The 22,401-nt window shown below is 43.5% G+C and overlaps 2 protein-coding genes across 5 annotated transcripts in view; one reads left to right on the top strand and one right to left on the bottom strand.

Annotated features, from left to right (window-relative positions):
• ARL3 (ADP ribosylation factor like GTPase 3) overlaps positions 1–22,401 on the top strand; it is a 537,289-nt gene that overhangs the window by 135,662 nt on the left and 379,226 nt on the right. The gene's annotated exons all lie outside the window — the stretch shown is intronic.
• Positions 1–22,401, bottom strand: part of CNNM2 (cyclin and CBS domain divalent metal cation transport mediator 2) — a 165,249-nt gene that overhangs the window by 19,233 nt on the left and 123,615 nt on the right. For 2 of the 3 annotated variants that reach the window (XM_050804113.1, XM_050804115.1), the window contains exons 2-4: positions 10,584–10,727; positions 5,969–6,106; positions 3,169–3,338 (exon numbers count right to left, since the gene is read on the bottom strand). In XM_050804113.1, coding sequence (XP_050660070.1) covers positions 3,169–3,338; positions 5,969–6,106; positions 10,584–10,727 — 452 coding nt within the window. Of the gene's footprint in view, positions 1–3,168; positions 3,339–5,968; positions 6,107–10,583; positions 10,728–22,401 lie in introns of those variants that run through there. The other variant, XR_007728797.1, reaches the window with a different exon arrangement.

The following is a 22,401-nucleotide window of genomic DNA, read 5'->3' as shown; positions in this document are numbered from 1 at the left end:
ATTCTCACTCTTTCACCCAGGCTGGAGTACAGTGGCACCATCATAGCTCACTGCAGCCTCGAACACCTGGGCTTAAGCAATCCTGCCTCAGCCTCCTGAGCAGCTGGGACTGTAGGCACAGGTCACCAAGCCCGGCTAATTTTTAAAAAAATTTTTGTAGAGAAGGGGATCTTGCTCTGTAGCCCAGGCTGATGTCAAACTTCTGGCCTTAAACGATCCTCAAACGATCCTCCTATCTTGACCTCCCAAAGTGCTGGGATTATAGGTATGAGCCACCACACCCAGCCCACATAATCAAGAGAAATATACTTTCAAAAAAGCTTATGTTTAATTTTCTCTAAATCTGTTAATTCTATTTTACGAGTTATTCAGTTTAAAACTGACTTTTTTCAGTATGCCTGATCTTTTATGATGGTGTAAAAAACACTTCCACCAAAATTATGTTCCTATTTCTACTTACATATGTATTTTGTTATTTAAAGCATGTAGAGCCAATAAAGTTTTTTCCATGATTTACGGTGCTTTTAACTGTATTGCTTCTGAAATGCATTTTAGTGTCAAGATCTACTTTTTCAGATAACTTGAAGTTTTGGCTTTTTTATGCATATGTAGTGGGAGGTATATACATGGTAACTTAAAAAATACTCTTGTTTACTTAGGTCATTTTCCTTGAATAATTTGGAATTTATCTTATCTAGGATCTAAACTAAAAAATGATGTGTTTCTATTTACAATTATATTCCTATCAGTTACTTAAAGGGTTTTTTCCTGAAGGAGGGTTTTTTCCTGAAGGGAGAGCATCTCACCGGCACTGAGGCCAGGAAGGGGAAGGCAGATACTACTGCTTCCTTCTTATTTAGTGCTCCTGAAATGCAGCGGAGGCCAGACACGGTGGCTCATGCCTGTAATCCCAGTGCTTTGAGAGGCCGAGGCGGGTGGATCACTTGAGGTCAGGAGTTCAAGACCAGCCTGGCCAACAAGGTGAAACCCCATCTCGACTAAAAGTACAAAAATTAGCCAGGTGTGGTGGAGCATGCCTGTAATCCCAACTACCTGGGAGCTTGAGGCAGGAGAATTGCTTAAATTTGGGAAGCGGAGGTTGCAGTGAGCCTAGATCACACCATCGCACTCTAGCCTGGGTGACAGCGAGATTCCATCTCAAAAAAAATAAAAAAATAAAAAAATAAAAATGAAAAAAAGTGGAACATGCTCCCTAAAGTGGCAGGAACTTCCAGGGTTGGCTCAGTGACATATTATGTAGAATATGCTTTGTAATGATGGCAGCTATGCCAGATTGACCAAAACTGTGAGGGTGTTTCATTTTGCTCTTCTCTTCGTACCTTAGATAATTGTCTGTCTGCAAGATCATGTTTTTCACCAAACATCTCCGTAAGTTCTGTTCATCAAACATATACACACTACTTATAAAACCCCCATGGCATTATCAGCCTAACAGTTCAAAAAACTTGTCACCTTTCTATATGTATTTAACACAAATTGGTATACAAACACAGGTAAATATACATGTCTTATCAAAAATATCTTAAAAGATTTACTTGTAAACGGACAGAGATTATGAAGTCCCCTTTCCGTAAGATTTTTAGACCCATGGCTTTCTTATATAGCAATAAAGCATTACTGAATTACAACTTCATAAACTCTAACTGTACAAAAGGAGACAACTGAAAACCACATCGTTTCTAATATTACCACTGAAATTCACAATGTCAATCTTCCAATTCCTCCTGTGACAGTCTTCAATGTATCCAGTTTCTTCAGGCTTAAGGAATATTCACATCTCACACTTATGAGAAACATGAATGTTTTATTCCCTTACCGCAGTAAATAAACTAAATTCCCAACAGTGCACTCAGAGTTTCAAGCTTATATATCTCCAGAGAGGAAAAAAAAAACAATTGAGGAAAACTAAATTTAGAAGATGAATCAGGGTACTAAATTAGTAAACTCGCAAACAGAAGTTTCTAAGAAGGACTGTAAGAAAGTGACATGCAATTAGCTAACCCTCGGCATTTTCCTACTCCTCACTCCTGCTTCCAGACACCACAATGCTGCCCAAACACAGGGTCACATGAACACAACACTTTCCCAAGTTTGAATCTACACATTTGATCACATTAGCATTTTATCGACTAATATCCACTTTGGCCTCCATGCCAAGGATAGAGCTCTATTAAGTGAGACTGTGATAAAACAAGGACTCCTGTCAACCCACACCAAAGCCACTCAAAGGAAGTTCAGAATGAACTGACCTTCCCACCTCATCTACTGAATTATGTTACAGTGAGAAGGAATTAGCTACCCTGCTGTAAGAGGCTGTAATGATCCTATCAGTTCCTCTATAAAACAGTTTGGTTGGTAACCAGGAATAAAAACAGCAACAAATGGATTATTTTGGTGGTGTTAATGGAAGAGATGCTAAGGTATCTCTAAGAAGCTGTATAAACTTAAGTCCTAATGAAGGATGGAAAAAAGGATGGAAAAAGGACCAAAGAACCATGACACTTAAATTTCAAACACCCACTGAGATCTGGACATGTACTGGTAAACTCTCCCAAACTCTTCAAAAAATACTTACAATTGAATTCACCATTTTCATCGAACTCAATCACTAAGTGCATCCCCCCAACTTTTTTTTTTTTTTTTTTGAGACAGGGTTTTGCTCTGTCACCCAGGCTAGAGTGCAGTGGTACAAACATGGCAACCTCCTGGGCTCAAGCAATCCCCCTGCCCACTGCCCCCTGTCTCAGCCTCCCAAGTAGCTGGGACCACAGGTGCATGCCACCACATCCAGCTCATTTTTAAATTTTTTGTAGTGACAGGGGTCTCACCATGTTGCCCAGGCTGGTCTTGAACTCCTGTCCTCAAGCAATCCTCCCACCTTGGCCTCTCAAAGTGATGGAATTACAGGTATGTGCCACTGCACCCAGTCAAAGTACCTTTTAGTATTGAAAATTAAAGTAACTATTGGCAATGCTTTAATTAGAATTACTTTACAGATACGAAAACAGGAAGATGAAATTATCCCATGTCTAAGGCTGCCCCCTATAGAAAGGGTTCAGTATGTACACGGTGACACCCATTCACTTACACCAAACTGAAAGATGGATACTCAGGGAGAGCAAACCACTATTGAATAATTCTTCTGACCTGCAGAATGAGAACGAAGTAGTCTACTGGCTTGTTGCGCTGGTAGAGGTAGTATTCAGGGGCTTTCTTGTTCTTCTCATCATACTTCAGTTCCTGGATGACATTGGGGTGCTTTAGCAGCCTTAGAAGGATCTTCTCTGACATCTGGGATGGGCTAAATGCTTCTACTTCTATAGATATAAACACAACTTGATATTACATTTCAAACGGAGGGAGAAAAATTATACTATTAATAGTAATTGAGGTGTTTAGATAAGAATACTTGGAATCAAAGTGATAGTATTTGGATGGATGAGGCTTCCGTTTGGTGATCCACTGGGGACAGATTACCTGGGAGAAATTAGAAAGTGCTGAATTCTCACGTTTTTTCCTTTTACTTCTTTCCTTTTCAACCCGTCATGGACTTCAGTCCTCATAAAACTACACTAATTTGACTGACAGAAATGAAAATCAACCGCAAGCGGGCTCCTTGAGTGCGGGGGATGCCCCTCAACAAGCCATAACAGTCTGACTGTCGACAAACAGCCAAAGGAAGAAGCCAAGGTCAGGAGCATCGGGTGCGGTTAGTGCCAGCGCACACACACGGGTGCCCCACGTCTCCCTCTCCCACTCAACTACCCCGAGGAATGTGGGGAACAAAGAGGGTTGAGACTGGAAATAAGAGCAGGGCATGTGCACACATCAACATGCTAATTAAAAAAAAAAAGTAACGTTCAAAAGTATTTACGAAGATAGCAATTTTATTTTAAATACAAAAACAAAAATTACTGACTGAAGGGTGCTATCCTACAACTGGACTCTATGATATCTCAGAAGCAGAGTAGGAGATTTAGTTTTAGTGTTTTTTTTTTTTTTTTTTTTTTTTTTTTTTTTGAGAAGGAGTCTCAATCTGTCACCCAGGCTGGAGTGCAGTGGTGCGATCTCGGCTCACTGCAACCGCCACCTCCCGGGTTCAAGTGATTCTTCTGCCTCAGCCTCCTGTGTAAATGGGATTACAGGCGCCCACCACTATGCCTGGCTGATTTTTGTATTTTTAGTAGAGATAGGGTTTCATCGTGTTGGCCAGACTGTCTCAAGCAATCAGCTTGCCTTGGCCTCCCCAAGAGCTGAGATTACAGGCAATGAGCCACCATGCCCGGCCTAGATGTTTAGTTTTAATTTGTGATTCTTTTTTTTTTTTTTTTGAGACGGAGTCTCGCTGTGTCTCCCAGGCTGGAGTGCAGTGGCGTGATCTCGGCTCACTGCAAGCTCCACCTCCCGGGTTCATGCCATTCTCCCGCCTCAGCCTCCCGAGTAGCTGAGACTACAGGCGCCCGCCACCACGCCCGGCTAGTTTTTTGTATTTTTAGTAGAGACGGGGTTTCACCGTGTTAGCCAGGATAGTCTCGATCTCCTGACCTCGTGATCCACCCGCCTCGGCCTCCCAAAGTGCTGGGATTACAGGCTTGAGCCACCGCGCCCGGCCAATTTGTGATTCTTAAATGATGAGGAACAGTATTATCAAAACTAGAAAAAGAATAATAAGTGAAAGACATTGTCTGTTATTTTCTAATTATGTATTTATGAAAGCTGTAAGTTCTGTATTAACTTGACTTTTTTGTAATAAGACAGTCATTATAGGAATTTTAGAAAATACAGAAAAAGAAGAAAGTAAAAATTATCTATAAGCCAACCACTCAGATTACCATTCTGAGCAATTGAGTGAGAATTTCTTTCCAGTGCCATGCCTAGGCACGTGTGCTCATGTATCCATGTGTGTACACACAAAAACACAACACTAATCTTAAAGTACACATAGTTTTAGATTGTTTCTCCCCACTTTGTATTAAGTTATGAATATTTTCTAATGTGATAAATATTATATTGAGCATTTCCAGGCTTCTGAGAACGCGACCTTAAAGAGTTACACAGCATTCCGTCAGGTGGTTACGGCTAGCCTTCTTTTAAACATGGTTTAAGTCAACTGCATGCAGATGAAAGGCACTGGCTGCCTATCAGGGACACCGATGTCTTCTAAAGCCAATGGATGCTTTAGACTTTCTCACACTTCCCCTGGCCACCAGAGCTCAACCCTGGAGAGCATCTGGGGATGGGAGAAGGGTTGGTCAGTATCTTAAGTTCATTCAACGTTGACCTCTCTGGAGCAGTCAGTGCCGGCTGGGTTGGTGGTTTAAACAACATGAACACTTGCCTCCTGAAATGGACTCGAGTTAATCTGATCTGAGGAGGCCATCAAGAAATCCATATCAAAGTTCTTAGAATTTGATTTCATTAAAACCATAAAAGATAAAGATTTAATTGTGAAAACCTAGTTTTCTTCTTTGCAAATCATAGCCCCTGTGTTACCACTGATGTCCAACTGTGCTTCCAGGACAAGCTGAAGAGAGACTGGACTCAATTGTCCATCAAACAAGCTGGTGCCAGGCTGGCACCATCAGCCTGCTCCGCCAGCTGGCTCTCCCACAGACCTAGCTGGAAGGAGATGGCCTGGCCTACTGTTCACATGCAGTGTGGCACTAACATTCATCCTTACCTTTCAGACCAATTTTAAGTTACTGGTCCACCCCTGGTAAATGTCTCAGAGGGTTCATGCCGACACTGAACATAGGAGAGGAGAGAATTTAAAAAGAAAAAAACAAAACAAAACAAAAAAACAAAAAAACAAAAAACAAAACACAAAAGTGGCATTACTTATCACCCCATTTCCCAGTGTCCACCCCCAGCCCACCCCAGTCAGTGGTGGGTGAGAAACACACTCCAGGGTTGGTAGAGATCTCAAACTGTGATAAGCTGCACTTGCCTGTTGCTAGGAAACGGTGCATGGCCAGGAGGAGCTGTGGTGATATTTTAACCTTCATCTCGCTGTCTGTCTGCTTAAAGGCAGAAAAATCTTGCTTTCGTTCCCGGTGAGCTACTTTCTTTTTTGTTCTGTTGTCAGCTAAGGGAGGAATGAAAAGAGAAAAAAAAAAAAAAATAAGAAAATGCATCCCATGAGATCAGGGCTCTTTCTGAATGAAAAAGACAAAATATATTGGAAGGGCTGGACTGTATTTCCAGATGCAGGCGCTCTAGGCACAGATGCCACAGGGAAGGAGGAAGGGAGGGCCAGATCCTCATCAACTCAGCACAGCAGCCTGGGCACCACGCAGTCCGCAGCGAGTGACCACAGGCAGCCTGATGAGTGAAGGTACTTCAGGAAGGTCTGCAGAGGGCCCTTGTGAGCATAGCATCAGGCAAATGCTGACAGAGCCTCTCACAGGACCCACAGAAGCATATAGCAACAGGGCGTGCAGCCTGGAGTGCACAGTCCACTGCTGCTCAATGTCACCATACTCCAGCAAAGGACCACCACTGTGTACACACAAGGGAGGAGTGTCCCTACCTGTAAGAGGCCCCTCACCTCTGCTGAAAGACAACACACAAACGAAACCCCCTTAAGAAACAAACAAGAATGCTTTCGCAGAGCAGTGTTTTAATATCTGTTTGCTTCACTGCTACTCCAGACCATGAGATCCTCAAGGTCAAGCAGATGCGAATGGGATCCGGACAGTGGTCCGTGAACTTCCTCTGAAAAGGTCCAGGGAGTCAATATTTTAGGCTCTGCGGGTCTACACAGTCTCCACACTGCTGTTTAGAAAGATGAAGGAGCATGGCTGTTTTCCAATCAAACTTTATGAACACTGCAATTTGAATTGCATATAATTTTTGCACGTCACAAAGTAATTGTTTTTTTTTTTCTTTTCTTTTTTCTTTTCTTGAGATAGGTTCTTGCTTTATTGCCCAGGCTGGAGTGCAGCAGCACAATCGCAGCTCACAGCAGCCTCAACTCCAAGGCTCAAGTGATCCTCTCACCTCTGCCTCCCAAGTAGCTGGGACTGCAGGTGTTTGCCACCATGCCCAGCTAATTTTTAAATTTTTTGTAGAGACAGAGTCTCACTATGTTGCCCAGGCTGGTATTGAACTCCTGGGCTCAAGCAATCCTCCTGCCTCAGCCTCCCAAAGTGCTAGGATTACAGACATAAGCCACCATGCTGGCCATTTTGCAACAATTTTAAGATGTGAAAAGACATTCTTAGCTTGCAGGTCACACAGAAGCGGAGTACAGGCACTCATCGGCTGTGGTTTGCCAGCTCCTGACCTGGAAGGTACCTCCTGCAAAACCATCTTTTAAGTACTTTTCTGGACAAAGTAATGATCAAGAAAAAAAGAGCTTAAAGACAAGACCCCAATCGCTTGCTCCTTCCCAATAATTGACTCACTGCATTATTGTTTCTTGCATGGAGCAAAACAGATTGATTACTAGGCTTTTCCTGAGAAGGCGATCACAACTTCTACTTTTCGTCTGCCTCAATTCTTTTGAGAACTAGACAGCAGAAATCAATACAGAATTTAAAAATAATTCTAATGGCAACAGCTGTCACTCCCAATCTCTATCCAGATCAAGAATATACCTGAAATTGGCCAGGCACGGTGACTCACGCCTATAATCCCAGCACTTATGGGAGGCCGAGGCAGGTGGATCACTTGAGGTCAGGAGTTTGACACCAGTCTCCCCAGTATGATGAAACCCTGTCTCTACTAAAAATATAAAAATCAGCCAGGCGCGATGGTGGGTGCCTGTAATCCCAGCTACTCAGGAGGCTGAGGCTGGAGACTCGCTTGAACCCGGGAGGTGGAGGTTGCAGTGAGGTGAGATCGCGCCACTGTACACTCCAGCCTGGGCAATAGAGTAAGACTTAGTATCAAAAAAAAAAAAGAAAAGAAATACGTGAAATCACAAGTCCAGCATCTTGAGCCAGTAGGTAACATTAGGCAACACTTCTGTAGGAAATCAGTCCAATCAAGGCTTAAAAGAAGTTAAACTAACATTTGTATAAAACTGAAGTGCAAATACAGGATCTCCTAAATGGTATATCGCCTTTCTAATGTTAAGTATCACCCCTGGGTAAAAAGAAATACAGAGACACACTTTTTTTTTTTGAGACAGAATCTTGCTCTGTCACCAGGCTGGAGTGCAGTGGTGTGACCTCTACTCGCTGCAACCTCTGCCTCCAGGGTTCAAGTGATTCTCCTGCCTCAGCCTCCCGAGCAGCTGGGACTACAGGTGCACACCACCACGCCCAGCTAATTTTTGTATTTTTTAAAGTAGAGATGGGGTTTCACCATGTTGACCAGGATGGTCTTAATCTCCTGACCTTGTGATCCACCTGCCTCAGCCTCCCAAAGTGCTGGAATTACAGGTATGAGTCACCGCACCCGGCCACACTCAGTTTTTAAATAGTCATTTGTGAGGAAGGATGAAAAGAACATAAACACACAAATAATATTCTCTGAGACCTCTGATGACCCTCTAAGTGAGGAAAGGATAAAACAGATGTGGGAAAGGGTGCTTTTTAAGAACGCTATTCAGATGTGAGGATAAAACAGGATATGTTTTCAGAAGACAGTCATTAGTTAAATGTAAAATTTTTTCTTTTGTGGGTACAGAAAAGACTTTCTCAGTTTTATTTATTTATTTATTTATTTTGAGAGAGTCTCATTCTATTGCCCAGGCTGGAGTGCAGTGGTGTAATCTTGGCTCACTGCAACCTCCATCTCCCAGGTTCAAGAGATTCTCCTGCCTCAGCCTCCCGAGTAGCTGGGATCACAGGTGCGTGCCACCACATCCAGCTAATTTTTGTATTTTTGTAGAGACGGTGTTTCACCATGTTGGTCAGGCTGGTCTCTAACTCCTGACCTCAAGTGATCCACCTGCCTCAGCCTCCCAAAGTGCTGGGATTACAGGGGTAGGCCAACACGCCCAGTGACTTTCTCAATTTTTTTTTTTTTTGAGACAGAGTCTTGCTCTGTCACCAGGCTGCAGTGCAGTGACACAATCTCAGCTCACTGCAACCTCCGGCTCCCAGGTTCAAGTGATTGTCCTACCTCAGTCTCCCAAGTAGCTGGGACTACAGGCACGTGCCACCACGCCCAGCTAATTTTTGTAGTTTTAGTAGAGACGGGGTTTCACCATGTTGGCCAGGATGGTCGTGATCTCTTGACTTTGTGATCTGCCGGCCTTGGCCTCCCAAACTTCCTCAGTTTTAAAATGTGGGATGTTTCCTTCTAGCAGTACTGAATAAAAAGCACCCTGCTTTGAGGAAAGCAGACTTTACCCTGAATGACCAGCTTGTTGGGAAGCTGGGATAGTCCATTTCCCCTCCGGAAGACATGCTTTAAAACCAGGCAGCATACACAAAGCCCAGATGCTCTTTCTCTATCCCACCCCTGGGACCCCCAAACATCTCAGGCCTGGGCCATCTCTGGCTTTATGGAACCCTTGAGCATTGCTAAGGGTGCGGCCAAGGAAGATTTAAAATCCACAGTCCAGCAATCATGTTTTATACTTTAATGAGACAGGACTCAGTTCAACACTCAGTTCAGGATCAAGTCTACACCTGGGCAAATAAGGTATCCATACTCACCTCACCCTGCCCTGATCTGAGCCACTCCCCACTTTCACCTTCACCAAAAGAGAAGGCAGAGAAGCAGAGAACAGGAAAAACACATTCTTACTGTGAACCCTACCCTATCCTGCTTCCCACACCCCCAACCCGCTGCCCCAGCAAACTACACTTGCAAATCTCACCTCCAACCCTGACCCAAGGATTCTGGAACAAGAAAGTATAAACAGTTGTCATCCATAAGTTTAACAAATCCCATTCAGTTGTGGTTTTTTTTTTTTTTTTTTTTGGAGACGGAGTCTCACTCTGTTAACCAGGCTGGAGTACAGTGGCGCAACCTTGGCTCACTGCAACCCCTGTCTCTTCGGTTCAAGCAATTCTCCTGCCTCAGCCTCCACAGCAGCTGGAATTACAGGCATGCACCACTACCACTATATCCAGCTAATTTTGTATCTTTAGTAAAGACAAGGTTTCACCATGTCAGCCAGGCTGGTATCAAACTCCTGACGTCAGGTGATTTTCCTGCCTTGGCCTCCTAAAGTGCTGGGATTACAGATGTGAGCCACTGTGCCCGGCCTCCCATTCACTTTAAAGAGTACTTGAGTTATGAAAAGTACAAACAGAAGTTTATCTGAAAACCATATACCTAGTTGTATAAAACGAAATTTTAGTAGAGTTTTTTTTTTAAACATATGTAAAATAAAATTCAAAACCAACAGCAGTTTTCTGTTTAGAACAAGTAATGCCCTCATCAGTGGTTAGAAGCAGCCAGAACAATGCTGTCGCTTGACATTACAGGATATGCTCCTTCTGATAAAGGGATTGGAATATACCGACAGGTCATGCACGGCCTACACACGTCATGTATCATTATAAACAGAGGCAGCAACTGGAGAACTGTCAGATGACTCACAAACAGCACAACAAAAAAAGCAAAGGTTTCGGGAAATACACTCAGACAGTGCTACTTACTGTATAAATCTGTTTCATCTAGAATCTCAGATTTGATTATTTCTTCAATCACATCTTCTAAGGTGACAATTCCCAGAACTTCATAAAACGGATCTCCTTCTCCCTCATTGTTTACCCGCTGCACGATAGCCAGGTGGGATTTACCTTTAGAGAAAATAAAAAGTTTAGGAAGTGACTTTCTGAATTTCCTGAATGACATGTTATATGTAATACGGTAAAAACATCAGCAAACACAGATGCCGAATTACCAAAATCTCTGTTTCAGCATTTTAAAATTGTACTGAGATATCACAAACAAATGGAAGAACTTCATGAGCCATTAAAAGGCAGAAAGTTATGCCAGAAGAGTGTCACCCTTGACATACATGGCACTGCACCATTGTTCTCTGCTTCCTAATGGTAATGTCTCTTGGCACATAATCTTTCAGCAACTGCCACCTAAAGAGAGTGGTTCTCAAAGTTCATGGTGCCCTAGGGATTCCCAAGACCCTTCTAGGAGGTCCGTGAGGCCCAACTATTTTCATAAGAATACTAAGATGCTATTGGCCGTTTTCACTGTGTTGACATTTGAGCTGACGGTGAAAGGCACCTTAGCACAGATGAAGGTAGTGGGAGCGAGCTGCACGTAGTGATCGCTGTTCTCTGTCACAACGCACATGCAGTAAAGGGAAGGAAGTAGCTTCTCTTAAAAATGTACTGGGCTGGGAGCGGGGGCTCACTCCTGTAATCCAAGAGCTTTGGGAGGCCCAGGCAGGATGACTGCTTGAGCCTAGGGGTTCACGATCAGCCTAGGTAATACTGTGAGATCATGTCTCTACAAAAAAACAGAAAAAGTAGCTGGACATGCACGCCTATGATCCCAGCTTCCTGGGAGGCTGAGGTGGGAAGATCCAGGAGTTTGAGGCTGCAGTGAGCTATGATCGAGTCACTGCACTCCAGCCTAGGCGACAGAGTAAGAGACTGCCTTTTTTTTTTTTTTGAGACGGAGTCCCGCTCTGACGCCCAGGCTGGAGTACAGTGGCCGGATCTCAGCTCACTGCAAGCTCTGCCTCCCAGGTTTACGCCATTCTCCTGCCTCAGCCTCCCAAGTAGCTGGGACTACAGGCGCGGACTACAGGCGCCCACCACCGCGCCCGGCTAATTTTTTTTTTTTTTGTATTTTTTAGTAGAGACGGGGTTTCACCGTGTTAGCCAGGATGGTCTCGATCTCCTGACCTTGTGATCCGCCCGTCTCGGCCTCCCAAAGTGCTGGGATTACAGGCTTGAGCCACCACCCCCGGCGACACTGTCTTAAAAAAAAGTCCTTGCTGAAGCAGTAAACATTAATTTCATTAAATCCTGACCCAAGTACATGTCTTTTGGTAATCTCTATAACAACCTGAGAATTGCCATAAAACACTTCTGTTGAATTCTGAAGTATGGCAGCTGTGCTGAGGAAAGACTCTTGTGATTGACTTGCAAGTTAGACCAGCCATTTTCATTATTGAATGTTTTTACTTCAAAGACTGACTACTAGACAAACTGGTTATACCGACTTGGGTATATGTCAGGCATTTTCTCAAAAATGAACCTGTCACATCAAGGAAAACAACAGGCAGGGTGGACTACCAATGATAAAATTTGAGCTTTCATCAGAAAATTAAAATTTTGTCTGGGCGCGGTAGCTCACGCCTGTAATCCCAGCGCTTTGGGAGGCTGAGGTGGGTAGATCACCTGAGATCAGGAGTTTGAGACCAGCCTGGCCGACATGGTGAAACCCCGTCTCTACTGAAAATACAAAAATTAACTGGATGTGGTGGTGTGTGCCTGTAATTCCAGCTACTCAGGAGGCTGAGGTGGGAGAATCACTTGAATTTAGGAGGCGGAGGTTGCAGTGAGCCGAGATTGTGCCACTGAACTCCAGGCCTAGGCAACAGAGTGAGACTCCCACTCAAAAAAAAGAAAAAAAAAAAAAAAAAGGCTGAGTGCAGTGGCTCACACTTGTAATCCCAGCACTTTGGGAGGCAGATCACTTGACGTCAGGAGTTCGAGACCAACCTGGCCAACATGGTGAAACCCTGTCTCTACTAAAAATACAAAATAAATTAGTCAGGCATGGTGGTGCATGCCTGTAATCCCAGCTACTCAGGAGGCTGAGGCAGGAGAACGGCTTGAACTCAGGAGGTGGAGGTTGCAGTGAGCCAAGATGGTGCCATTGTACTCCACCCTGGGCAACAAGTGAGACTGTCTCAAAAAAAGAAAATTAAAAATTTGGGAAACTTGTAGCCACCACGAGCGTAATAGCTTCTCACAATTAAAGACTCTTCTGATGAGATTGCTGGTGATATTAACAAACGATTTTTTAAAATATTGAATATTGCAATCTGTCAACATTTTGAAGATCTGTATAACTCAGTGAACCAATAATTTTCAAGTGACTATGGCAATGATGTTACAAAATCATGCAAGAGTACACAATCCATTTGGAGTATAAGACAGAACAACGGATTTAAAAAAAAAAATTCTTATTTTGGAATAATTTTAGACTTACAGAAAAGTTGCAGAGTACAGAGAGTTCCTATAAACCCTTTACCCGGTCTCCCCCATTGTTAACATCTTACACTACCATGATATATTTGTCAAAACTAAAATTGACATTGGTACATTACTATTAAGTAAACTCCAGGCTTTATTTGGATTTCGCTGATTATTTCTATAACATCCTCTTTGTTTTGTTGTCTGGTTCAAGGCATCACACCACATTTAGTTGTCATGTCTCTTTAGTCTCCTCTGGTCTGTGACAGTTTTTTGGTCTTTGCTTTTTATGACACTGACAACATTGAAGGGTACTGTCAGGCCTCCTGCAGAATATCTTCCGATTTGAGCTTGTCTGATGTTTTACCCATGAGTAGACTGGGTTATAGGTTTTCTAGTTACATCACATCAGTGGTTATATGTCATCACTGCTGACGTTCACCTTTTTCATCATTTGGTTAAGGTTGTGTTTCCCAGGTTTCTCCATTGGAAAGTTACTCATTTTTCCCTTTCCTTAATTCTATTATTTGAAAACAAGTCGCTAAGTCTAGCCTACCCATTCAAGGATGAGAGTTAAGCTCTACTTCCTGGAATAGGGAGGTATCTACATATATTATTTGGAAGGGGGAGTACCTACATATATTATTCAATATTCTTCTGTAAAGAAGATTTCAGTCCAAACGAAGTTAATGTAAGAGTCCAAATGTCCACTGGTATGTTTTCAGATTCTACATTGCAACTAACCTTTAAGAAATTACTACCTATGGAGTTCTGATGTAATATCAAAGGAGAATACCCATCACTGTCCAAAAAAGCTGATACTCCTCCCTTTTCCAAATACGTACCTGTGTGAGGCCAGATTCTCCTGATACACTTCAACTAACACAGTATACCACACAGACTGAATGCAAAAGACTGAACCCAGCTGCCTTCCCTTTAGCTTGATTAGACATGCAAAAAGTAAAACAATGGCACTCTTCTACCATTTGTTTTAGAAAATATTTTTATTAAAAACACTATATTAGCATGCAATGGATTACTGTCCTTTAAATCAACCAATGTTTTGAAGGTCTCCATTTTAATTCAAATATATTAATATCAAAAGATAGAAACCACATAAATAAAAGGATTCTGAATCATTTTTAAGAGTTTCAAGGGATCTGAGACTAAAAAAAGTTTAACCCATTTATGTCAGAGGTCACAAGTTTTTGTGAAAAATCAGACCTTGGTGATGATCTTGAGCAGTAGAATATAAATAACCCCCACAAGCTTAGCATTCCAATAATGGAACACTAGGCATAAATAGATTAAAGACTGCTGCTTTTGGGGATGGATCACTTGAGACCAGGATGGCAAGGGAAGAACATGAGTTGAACAGTTCTGGATTTGAACTCCAGCAGGCCACTGATTAGCCATTACTAGCAGAAGACCATGAGCAAACATAACTTCTCTGAGTTTCAGTCTCCTTATCTCTAAAGCCAGCCTCATAATTGCTACTGCAATAGAGTTGTTGTGAAGATCAGAGATAATGCTGGTACCCAGCAAAGACACTGCCTGGAATCCACTGGGTGATCACTAAGTGGTAACGCTCGTTATTTTATTTATGTTTTTCCTAAATTCTAAGGCACCATCAACTTATTACCAGCTTAGAGGGAAAAAACCCCACTATATTATTAAATGTACACAGTGATTAGAAGATGCACCTCAGGCAGGGCACAACGGCTCACACCTGTAATCCCAGCATTTTGGGAAGCCAAGGCAGGAGGATCGCTTGAGGCCAGGAGTTTGGGACCAGCCTGGGCAACACAGTAAGAACTCATCTCTATAAAAAAAATAAAAGTAAAAAAGACACATTTCAATCTCAAAGATCTTTTAAAATAGTAAGAGCATCTCTCAAACAACAATATTGGTTTTCCCAATCCAAAGCATGCGAAGTATCTAAAACATATCCATAAATGAAGCCAAAATAGGCATAATCTGGAAACTTCATAATCAGCTAATTTTTGTATAACTTCTGTTTAATGACAGAGTGTTTTCTTGGTGGTGGGGATGCAAGAGCTTTAAATAAAGTTTAGTTAACACTTTAAGTTGGGTAAGTTCGCCCAGATACAACCAGCCACATTAAAAATATTCTGAGGGCTGCATCTGATCAAGTTCCCAGCACTTACGCAGACGCTGGCTCTGGTCCTGCGGATCTGTTGGCCCTTTCTTAACTTGGCAGTCTAAGTCAGCTTCTGCTCTGCCTCAGACCCCCTTCTAGGCAGCCGTGTCTACAAGCCTAGAAGTTTAGATTGTTAGACAATTAGGCGTCCTAAAATGTTCATCCCTAGCATGCTCACGCTCAAAGAATGAAAATATTTTGAGCAGAGGAGACAAGGAGGGAAACTTATCAGCAATGGATATAAACACTGCATCAGGTCAAGTCAATTCTCATCTCGTCCAGTTGGTCCAGTAGGTTTCTCACATCTGCTTTCCCAAGGACCCAACATAAGCAGTTAAAAATTCTTGGTGAATGCTGTCTGTCGAAAGTTAAATTCTTTTGCTATTCCCAGCTTGTGATCATTTAAAAGGAATTTTCCAAAGCAAGGTCTAATATTAGACTCAAAATGAAGTTTCCATTCCACTGAGGCGCTATTCTCACCAAAGTAACTACCGTATAATCAGATTGTCTTGGAGCAACTCGTTTAAATGCAGATGGACATACTTGAAATACCAGCTCAATAGCACTGACAGATTAGGCTGGAAAGGGCCTTACTCTAGGAGAAATTATTTCTGTGAATTAGGCTTCTTAGACTGAAAATTAAGTTTTCCTCCAAGTTCACTTGTTTTAAAGCTGAAACTTCTGCATCTGCCCCAGGGCCACATTCTTTTAGCTTTGGAATTCCTGGTGAGAAGTCCTGTTTTCTGAAACTTCTTCCCTGTGCACAGTACAAAGGAAAAACAATGACACCTCTCTCCTTCACTCAGGCTTTTGGAGAACAGTGATTCCATGCACCTTTCCACTTAACCATTCACTGCAGGGACTTTAGTCCTTGTCAAGGGATCAATCAAAAGAAAAATGTAAACAACTTTTTTTTTTTTTTTTTTTTTTTTTTTTTTTTGAGACAGGGTCTTACTCCCTGGCTGGAGTGCAGTGGTGTGATTGTAGCTCACTGCAGCCTTGAACTCCTGGGCTCAAGTGATCCTCCCACCTCAGCCTCCTGAGTAGCTAGGGCTATAGGCACGCACCACCATGCCCAACTAATTTTTAAATTTTTTGTTGAGACAGGGTCTCGCTATATTGCTCAGGCTGGTCTGGAACTCCTGGCCTCAAGTGATCCACATGGGCCTCCAAAATAAACAACTTTTCAATACAAAAATTTTCAAAACTGAGCTCAAATAGGACCTTTCTTAACCTGAGTATTGGAAAAATTAAGTCAGGACTGAAAACAGAAAAGCAACTCTGGGAAAACGAATAGAAGAATAAACCCAAAACTTAAAAAGATGATAAACTGATGGATTCTTAACTTCCAACAAGAAGAATGAAAATATAGCAGCCAGCAAAATATTTAATCACAGATATTAAACATTAAAACTTTTAAATATGCATAGACTAAATAAACTTCATAAACTGCATATAGATCAAATAAAGCATAAATTGTTGTCACAATCAGGGCTTGGAGAGGGCCCTTTCTTGCAAGCTGTAAGAGATCTTGCTGTACACCAGGCAGTTTGAACTGTCCTGGTATTTAAATTCCTACCCCTTCTCCTCTTTTTCTGGTCCTAAGGGAATCTAAACAGGCCTGTTTTCAGAGTGCAGGGCTTTATAAATACATCTCTCCTCAAATTCAGAATCATAAGCAAGCTATTATGAAATAACAGCCTAGACTGTCCATCTTTCTATAACCACTAGTGCTCAGGGCAGGGCACTAGCACAGGTGAAATTACAAAAACCATGTCTGCAATGGGAGATGGACTAAGCAACTAAAATAATCTACACCAGGTAGAACTGGGATCAGGTTTCTACCTCTGTCTGCTTCCACTGCTCCACAAATTAAAGTTTATTATTTGCATATTCTCTCTGAATTGGTAAACCAGCCCGGAATGGTAGTGGATTACCACATTTCCATCTTTTAACCTTACCACACTTCTGGGCTCAAATTTTGAATGACAGATACAGTTTGTATTTTGGTGGTAATAACTGTTTCTATTATGATTAATCCAACAAGGGCACCTGTAACGGCCAGAAGAAAATATGGACTTGTTTGCTATCAGACGATGTTGATGCCAATGAAGTGAAATGGGACTAGGTAGACTAAGGAAAAAAGTCAACGGAATGGATGTAGCAGAAGAGAATTAGGAACAACGTGATATAGCTATGCTAATAAAAAGTGACACATAGTAGTCAAGACCACCCAATAATGCAAGCACAAGGCAAACTGAGCCTGTGGGGTCCTAAAATGCCACTCAAACAGCAGGAAGAAAACAGAGACCCCACCATGAGAAACTCAAGCCAAACATCTTACATTCGCCATGACATCCGCGTTGCACAACTCCAGGGGGCACTGTTAGCACAGAATGCAATGCTTCATGTTTCCCTGAAGTTGTGAGATGCTGTGGCCTCCTTACTAACCAAGGAGAGGGCAAATGAAGCAGCTGATAGGCTTTTTTAAATTTCTGATCTACTAACATAAAATTTTAATAATTCAATGAATAGGAATCAATAAAATTTCAAAGAGGGAGTTCTACAGAACTAGTGATAAAAGAAGCAAAAGCTCTGCAAGTCCAAATTTAGGTCCCATGTCACTAACGAAAAATGACATGATATTTTTAATGGCTATACTTAAGATCTCCAGAGGAAGCCAATTTGCATATTGGCAGTCAAAGAAGTCAATACACTTTAAACATAATCACAATTGGATTTAGTCAGATTTACAAGTAAACAAACTGATCAAGTGAGAGAATGTATATGAACATAATATATAAGCCATAAAATCCAGGCTATGAATGAATTCTGAACAATGAACTATAGTCGCACAAATTCATTTGTTTGTTCCATAAATATCTGCTGACCACCTACTATGAGCCAGGCCCATACCACAAGGACCAAAACACAGCACTGGCTCTCAAGAGGCATTCGAGCATGGCAGACGGACACTAGGGAAGCAGACTCTGGGAAAACTAATAGAAGAATAAACCTTGAAGTGAAAAGGCATGTCGGGTCGTGTTAAGGTGCTGTGGAGAACAACGGTACGGGTGGGATGACATTTAATACAGGATGGCCCCCCCTGCCCCACGCCCCCCTGACTTGCCCCGAGCAAAGCAGCAGCACAGGAAGTCAACCCTGGGCTGAATGTTTTCAGGTAGAACAGTCGGGAGGCCCTGAAGAGGGAGGGGCTTGGTGCGCTGTGGTGGGTGGGGAGCCAGGAGGCCACTGTGGCTGGAAGCGAGTGGGCAGGAGGGCGAGAGGAAAGGTGAGCTGTATGGGGTGGGATGCAGGCCATGTAACCATCGGAAAGGCTTTCACTCTCACTCCGTGGTCACTGGAAGGCTCTGGCAGAAGAGTGACATGATCTGCATTGTTTTAAGAGTCCCTCTGGCTGCATGGTTGAGAAAGGCCTGGCAGCAGGTGGGAGGAGAATGGCCCTGGGAAAGGGCTGAGGTGGGCAAACCCAATCGGGAAGTTACCAGTAAGCCAAGTCAGGGAGGATGGTGGCTTGGGCCCGGGGGGCAACAGTGCAGGTGGTGAGAAGTAACTGCATTCTAGATAGACAGTGTTTTAGAAACAGCCCGCAGGATTTGCTGACGGACTGGATAGGGGGTGGAGGAGAATGAGGAGTCAGGCTGACTTGCTTTTTGGCCTGAGCAATGAGAGGAACAGAGTTGCCACTCCCGGTGGAGGACAGTGCATGGCATCAGTCTAGAAGGCAGAAGTCAGCTCGATTTTGGAAGGTTAAGTTTGACATCCTAGCGGAAATGTCAAATAGTTAGATACATGAGTCCAGAATTCAAGAGAGAGAGAAACATGTAAGCTACAGATAAAAACTGAGCGAGTACAGATGGTAGCAGAGCCAGAAACCCACTGAGATCACCTAGGCCATGGATGGCGAGAAGAGCCAGTGCTGAGCATGGGGGTGCCCGAGTTTCCTGGGTCAGGAGGCTGAGATAGAACCAAAGAGAGACTTGAGAAAGAGTGGCCAGCAGGAAGGGGAGGGGAGAATAAAGGGAATGGGTGTTTTGGAAGCCACATTAAAAAACGAAAAATAAAAACTGTCCCAAAGAGCAGAGAGCAGTCATAAGTATCGAATGCAGTCAAGAAAGATGAAGAAAGGTGAAGAAAGGTCAAGAAAGGTGAAGAAAGGTCAAGAAAGGTGATTTTGGCGACAGAAGATGCTGGAGATAAAGACTGTGGTGGAGGAAGGGACTGAGGGTCACAGTGTAAGTGACATGCGGAAGATCCTATAGTCTCTGGCCAGTGTGCTTTCTACGCAAGCCCTTCCTGCTTCTAACAGGGAGGCCCGAACTGGCCTGCTTCTGCCAGGTAGCCTTGACAAGAGAGAAAAGGCCTGTCATTAGGACAGTTTGGCTGTCCTCTCCAAAGTAATACCTCCTTCTTTGAGTCCCTAGATCTGAACATGACACCATTAGATTTCCAATCACCCAGGCTTTAAAACTCTGAAATCTTTGCCTTTTCTTTTTCTTCCTTTTCAATGAAGAATGAATGAGTGAACAGGTACACACACACAGCTGCATAAGATGCACAGCTCAGTGAAACTTGACATTTGTATATACCTGGAAAACTACCACCGGGAAGAGCTGGTGGCAGTCAGGGTGTTGACAACAGCTACAGGGGTGGGTGAGATGGGGCTGGAGACAGGAGCGGGGAATAGGTGATGCAGTGATAAGAGGAGGGGCTAAGTGGGTTCAGCAGACTTCAGGCTCCAAGGGGAACACCCTCCATGTGGCCCCTTCAGTAGGGCTCCCTTTCCTGCCCCTTCCCTTTGTTGACAGCAGGTCCCTTTAGGATAGACAGATCACACGCTGATCCAGCAACAGGGCATGTCATGATAACTGAGTGGCAGCACAACTTCAGAATAAGAGAAGCAATTCTCCTCCCGTATTTAGCTATATCTGGAATCTTAGTTCAGGTCTGGGTCTTGTATTTTACAAGAGGCAAACTGAGGGGAAATGCTGTACCATATACAAACTATGTCACAGGAGGAACAATTACATAAGCCAAGGATGTTTAGAGGGAAGAGACATCTGGGCAGGAATGAGGTTGACAGCAGCCTTCAAATATCTAAAATCAGTCAGCTCCATGCCTCCTCACCCCATAGCTTGTTACCTGCACACCTGGAGCTCAGTGTGCCACAACGTGGTCTCCCTTATTAGACCATCAGCTCCAGATCAACTCCAGATCCACCTTCATGTTAGTCCTCAGCGCATGCCAAGTCTAGCACAATGGCCAACACTCCAGTTTCTTCTCTACTCCTCCATTCACAAAGGAAGACTTACTCACCATAACATAACCACAGCATTCCATCATGCACACACAGTGCTCACTTCTCATCAGCTACTAAATTAGAGAGAAAATGTTCCTAGGGCAGGGCTCAAAGGAATCACCACACTACAACTGCCACTCACCCTTCTTAAGCTTCGTCCACCCAGACTTGACTTTTCACTGTCAGGTCCTCCATGGCCCTACTTACCCCTTCCTCTGCTTGAGCCCTTTTAATCCTTTTTAACCTTGCTCTTAATTCCATGCATAATATCACCCATACCAGGAAGCCTGTTCTATTCCCAAAGGCAGAACTTATCTTTTGTATTTTTGAGCTCCTATAATGTCATCTGAATTTCTCTTAAGGCATCTGTCTTTTTTGTTTTTTGAGATGGAGTCGCACTCTGTTAACCAGGCTGAAGTGCGGTGGTGCAATCTTGGCTCACTACAACCTCTACCTCCCAGGTTCAAGTGATTCTCCTGCCTCAGCCTCCCAAGTAGCTGAGATTACAGGCGTGCACCACCACGCCTGGCTAATTTTTGCATTTTTAGTAGAGATGGGGTTTCACCATGTTGACCAGGCTAGTCTTGAACTCCCGACCTCAGGTGATCCACCCTCCTTGGCCTCCCAGAGTGCTGGGATTACAGGCATGAGCCACCGCGTCTGGTCATATCTCTTTCTTATACCAAGTTTGTGATCTTTTCCCTGCTAGACTGGAAGCTCCTTGTTTCTCATCTTTCTCCCAGAACACCTAGCTTGATGCCACCCTCTACAAAGAACAGGTAGGAAGGGGGTCGGCCCTCATAGAGCCCCAGCCCCTCACTCACTGCCCTAACACACACAACCCACTGGGGCTGCCCTGCCATAGCCACACCATACCTGGGCTATGGGAGTGCCTGGGGCTCTATACCCACATTACTCTTTTTTTTTTTTTTTTGAGATGGAGTCTCACTCTGTCGCCCAGGCCGGAGTGCAGTGGCATGATCTCGGCTCACTGCAAGCTCCGCCTTCCAGATTTATGCCGTTCTCCTGTCTCAGCCTCCCGAGTAGCTGGGACTACAGGCGCCCGCCACTACGCCCGGCTAGTTTTTTGTATTTTTAGTAGAGACGAGGTTTCACCATGTTAGCCAGGATGGTCTCGATCGCCTGACCTCATGATCCACCCGCCTCGGCCTCCCAAAGTGCTGGGATTACAGGCGTGAGCCACCGCGCCCGGCATCCACATTACTCTTAATAGTATTTTAGACAGGTCCTTTCCCTATCCATCTCCCTCTGAATTCAACACTGGCAAAACCCAAAGAAAAATAAACCCTGAATTACAAGCCACATAACAAACATGTAAAGCCATTTTCTCAGATTTTTGTAATGAATACACGGATGAATGCTGATGTGTGCCATGCAAGTCTTCTGACTACCGTGGCGATCAACCTAGTATTAGAGGCTGGGTGCAATGGGTCACACCTGTAATCCCAGCACTTTGGGAGGCCGAGGTGAGCGGATCACCTCAGATCAGGAGTTCGAGACCACTTTGGTCAACAGGGCAAAACCCTGTCTCTACTAAAAATACAAAAATTAGCCGGGCGTGGGCGTGGTGGTACACTCCTGTAGTCCCAGCCACTCAGGAGGCTGAGGCAGGACTGAACCTGAGAGGCAGAGGCTGCAATAAGCTGAGATCACGCCATGCACTCCAGCCGGGTTGACAGAACAAGATTCCATCTCAGAAAAGAAAAAAAAAAAAAATCTAGTATTAGAACACGAGCTAAAATCAAACCTGCTGAGGAGAAGTAATACAATTTCATTTAGGAAACTATCACCTAGCTATTTCT

The sequence above is a fragment of the Macaca thibetana genome, chromosome 9, assembly GCF_024542745.1.
Source record: "Macaca thibetana thibetana isolate TM-01 chromosome 9, ASM2454274v1, whole genome shotgun sequence".
Classification (NCBI taxonomy): Eukaryota; Metazoa; Chordata; class Mammalia; order Primates; family Cercopithecidae; genus Macaca; species Macaca thibetana.
This window is presented reverse-complemented; position numbering and strand designations above follow the sequence as displayed.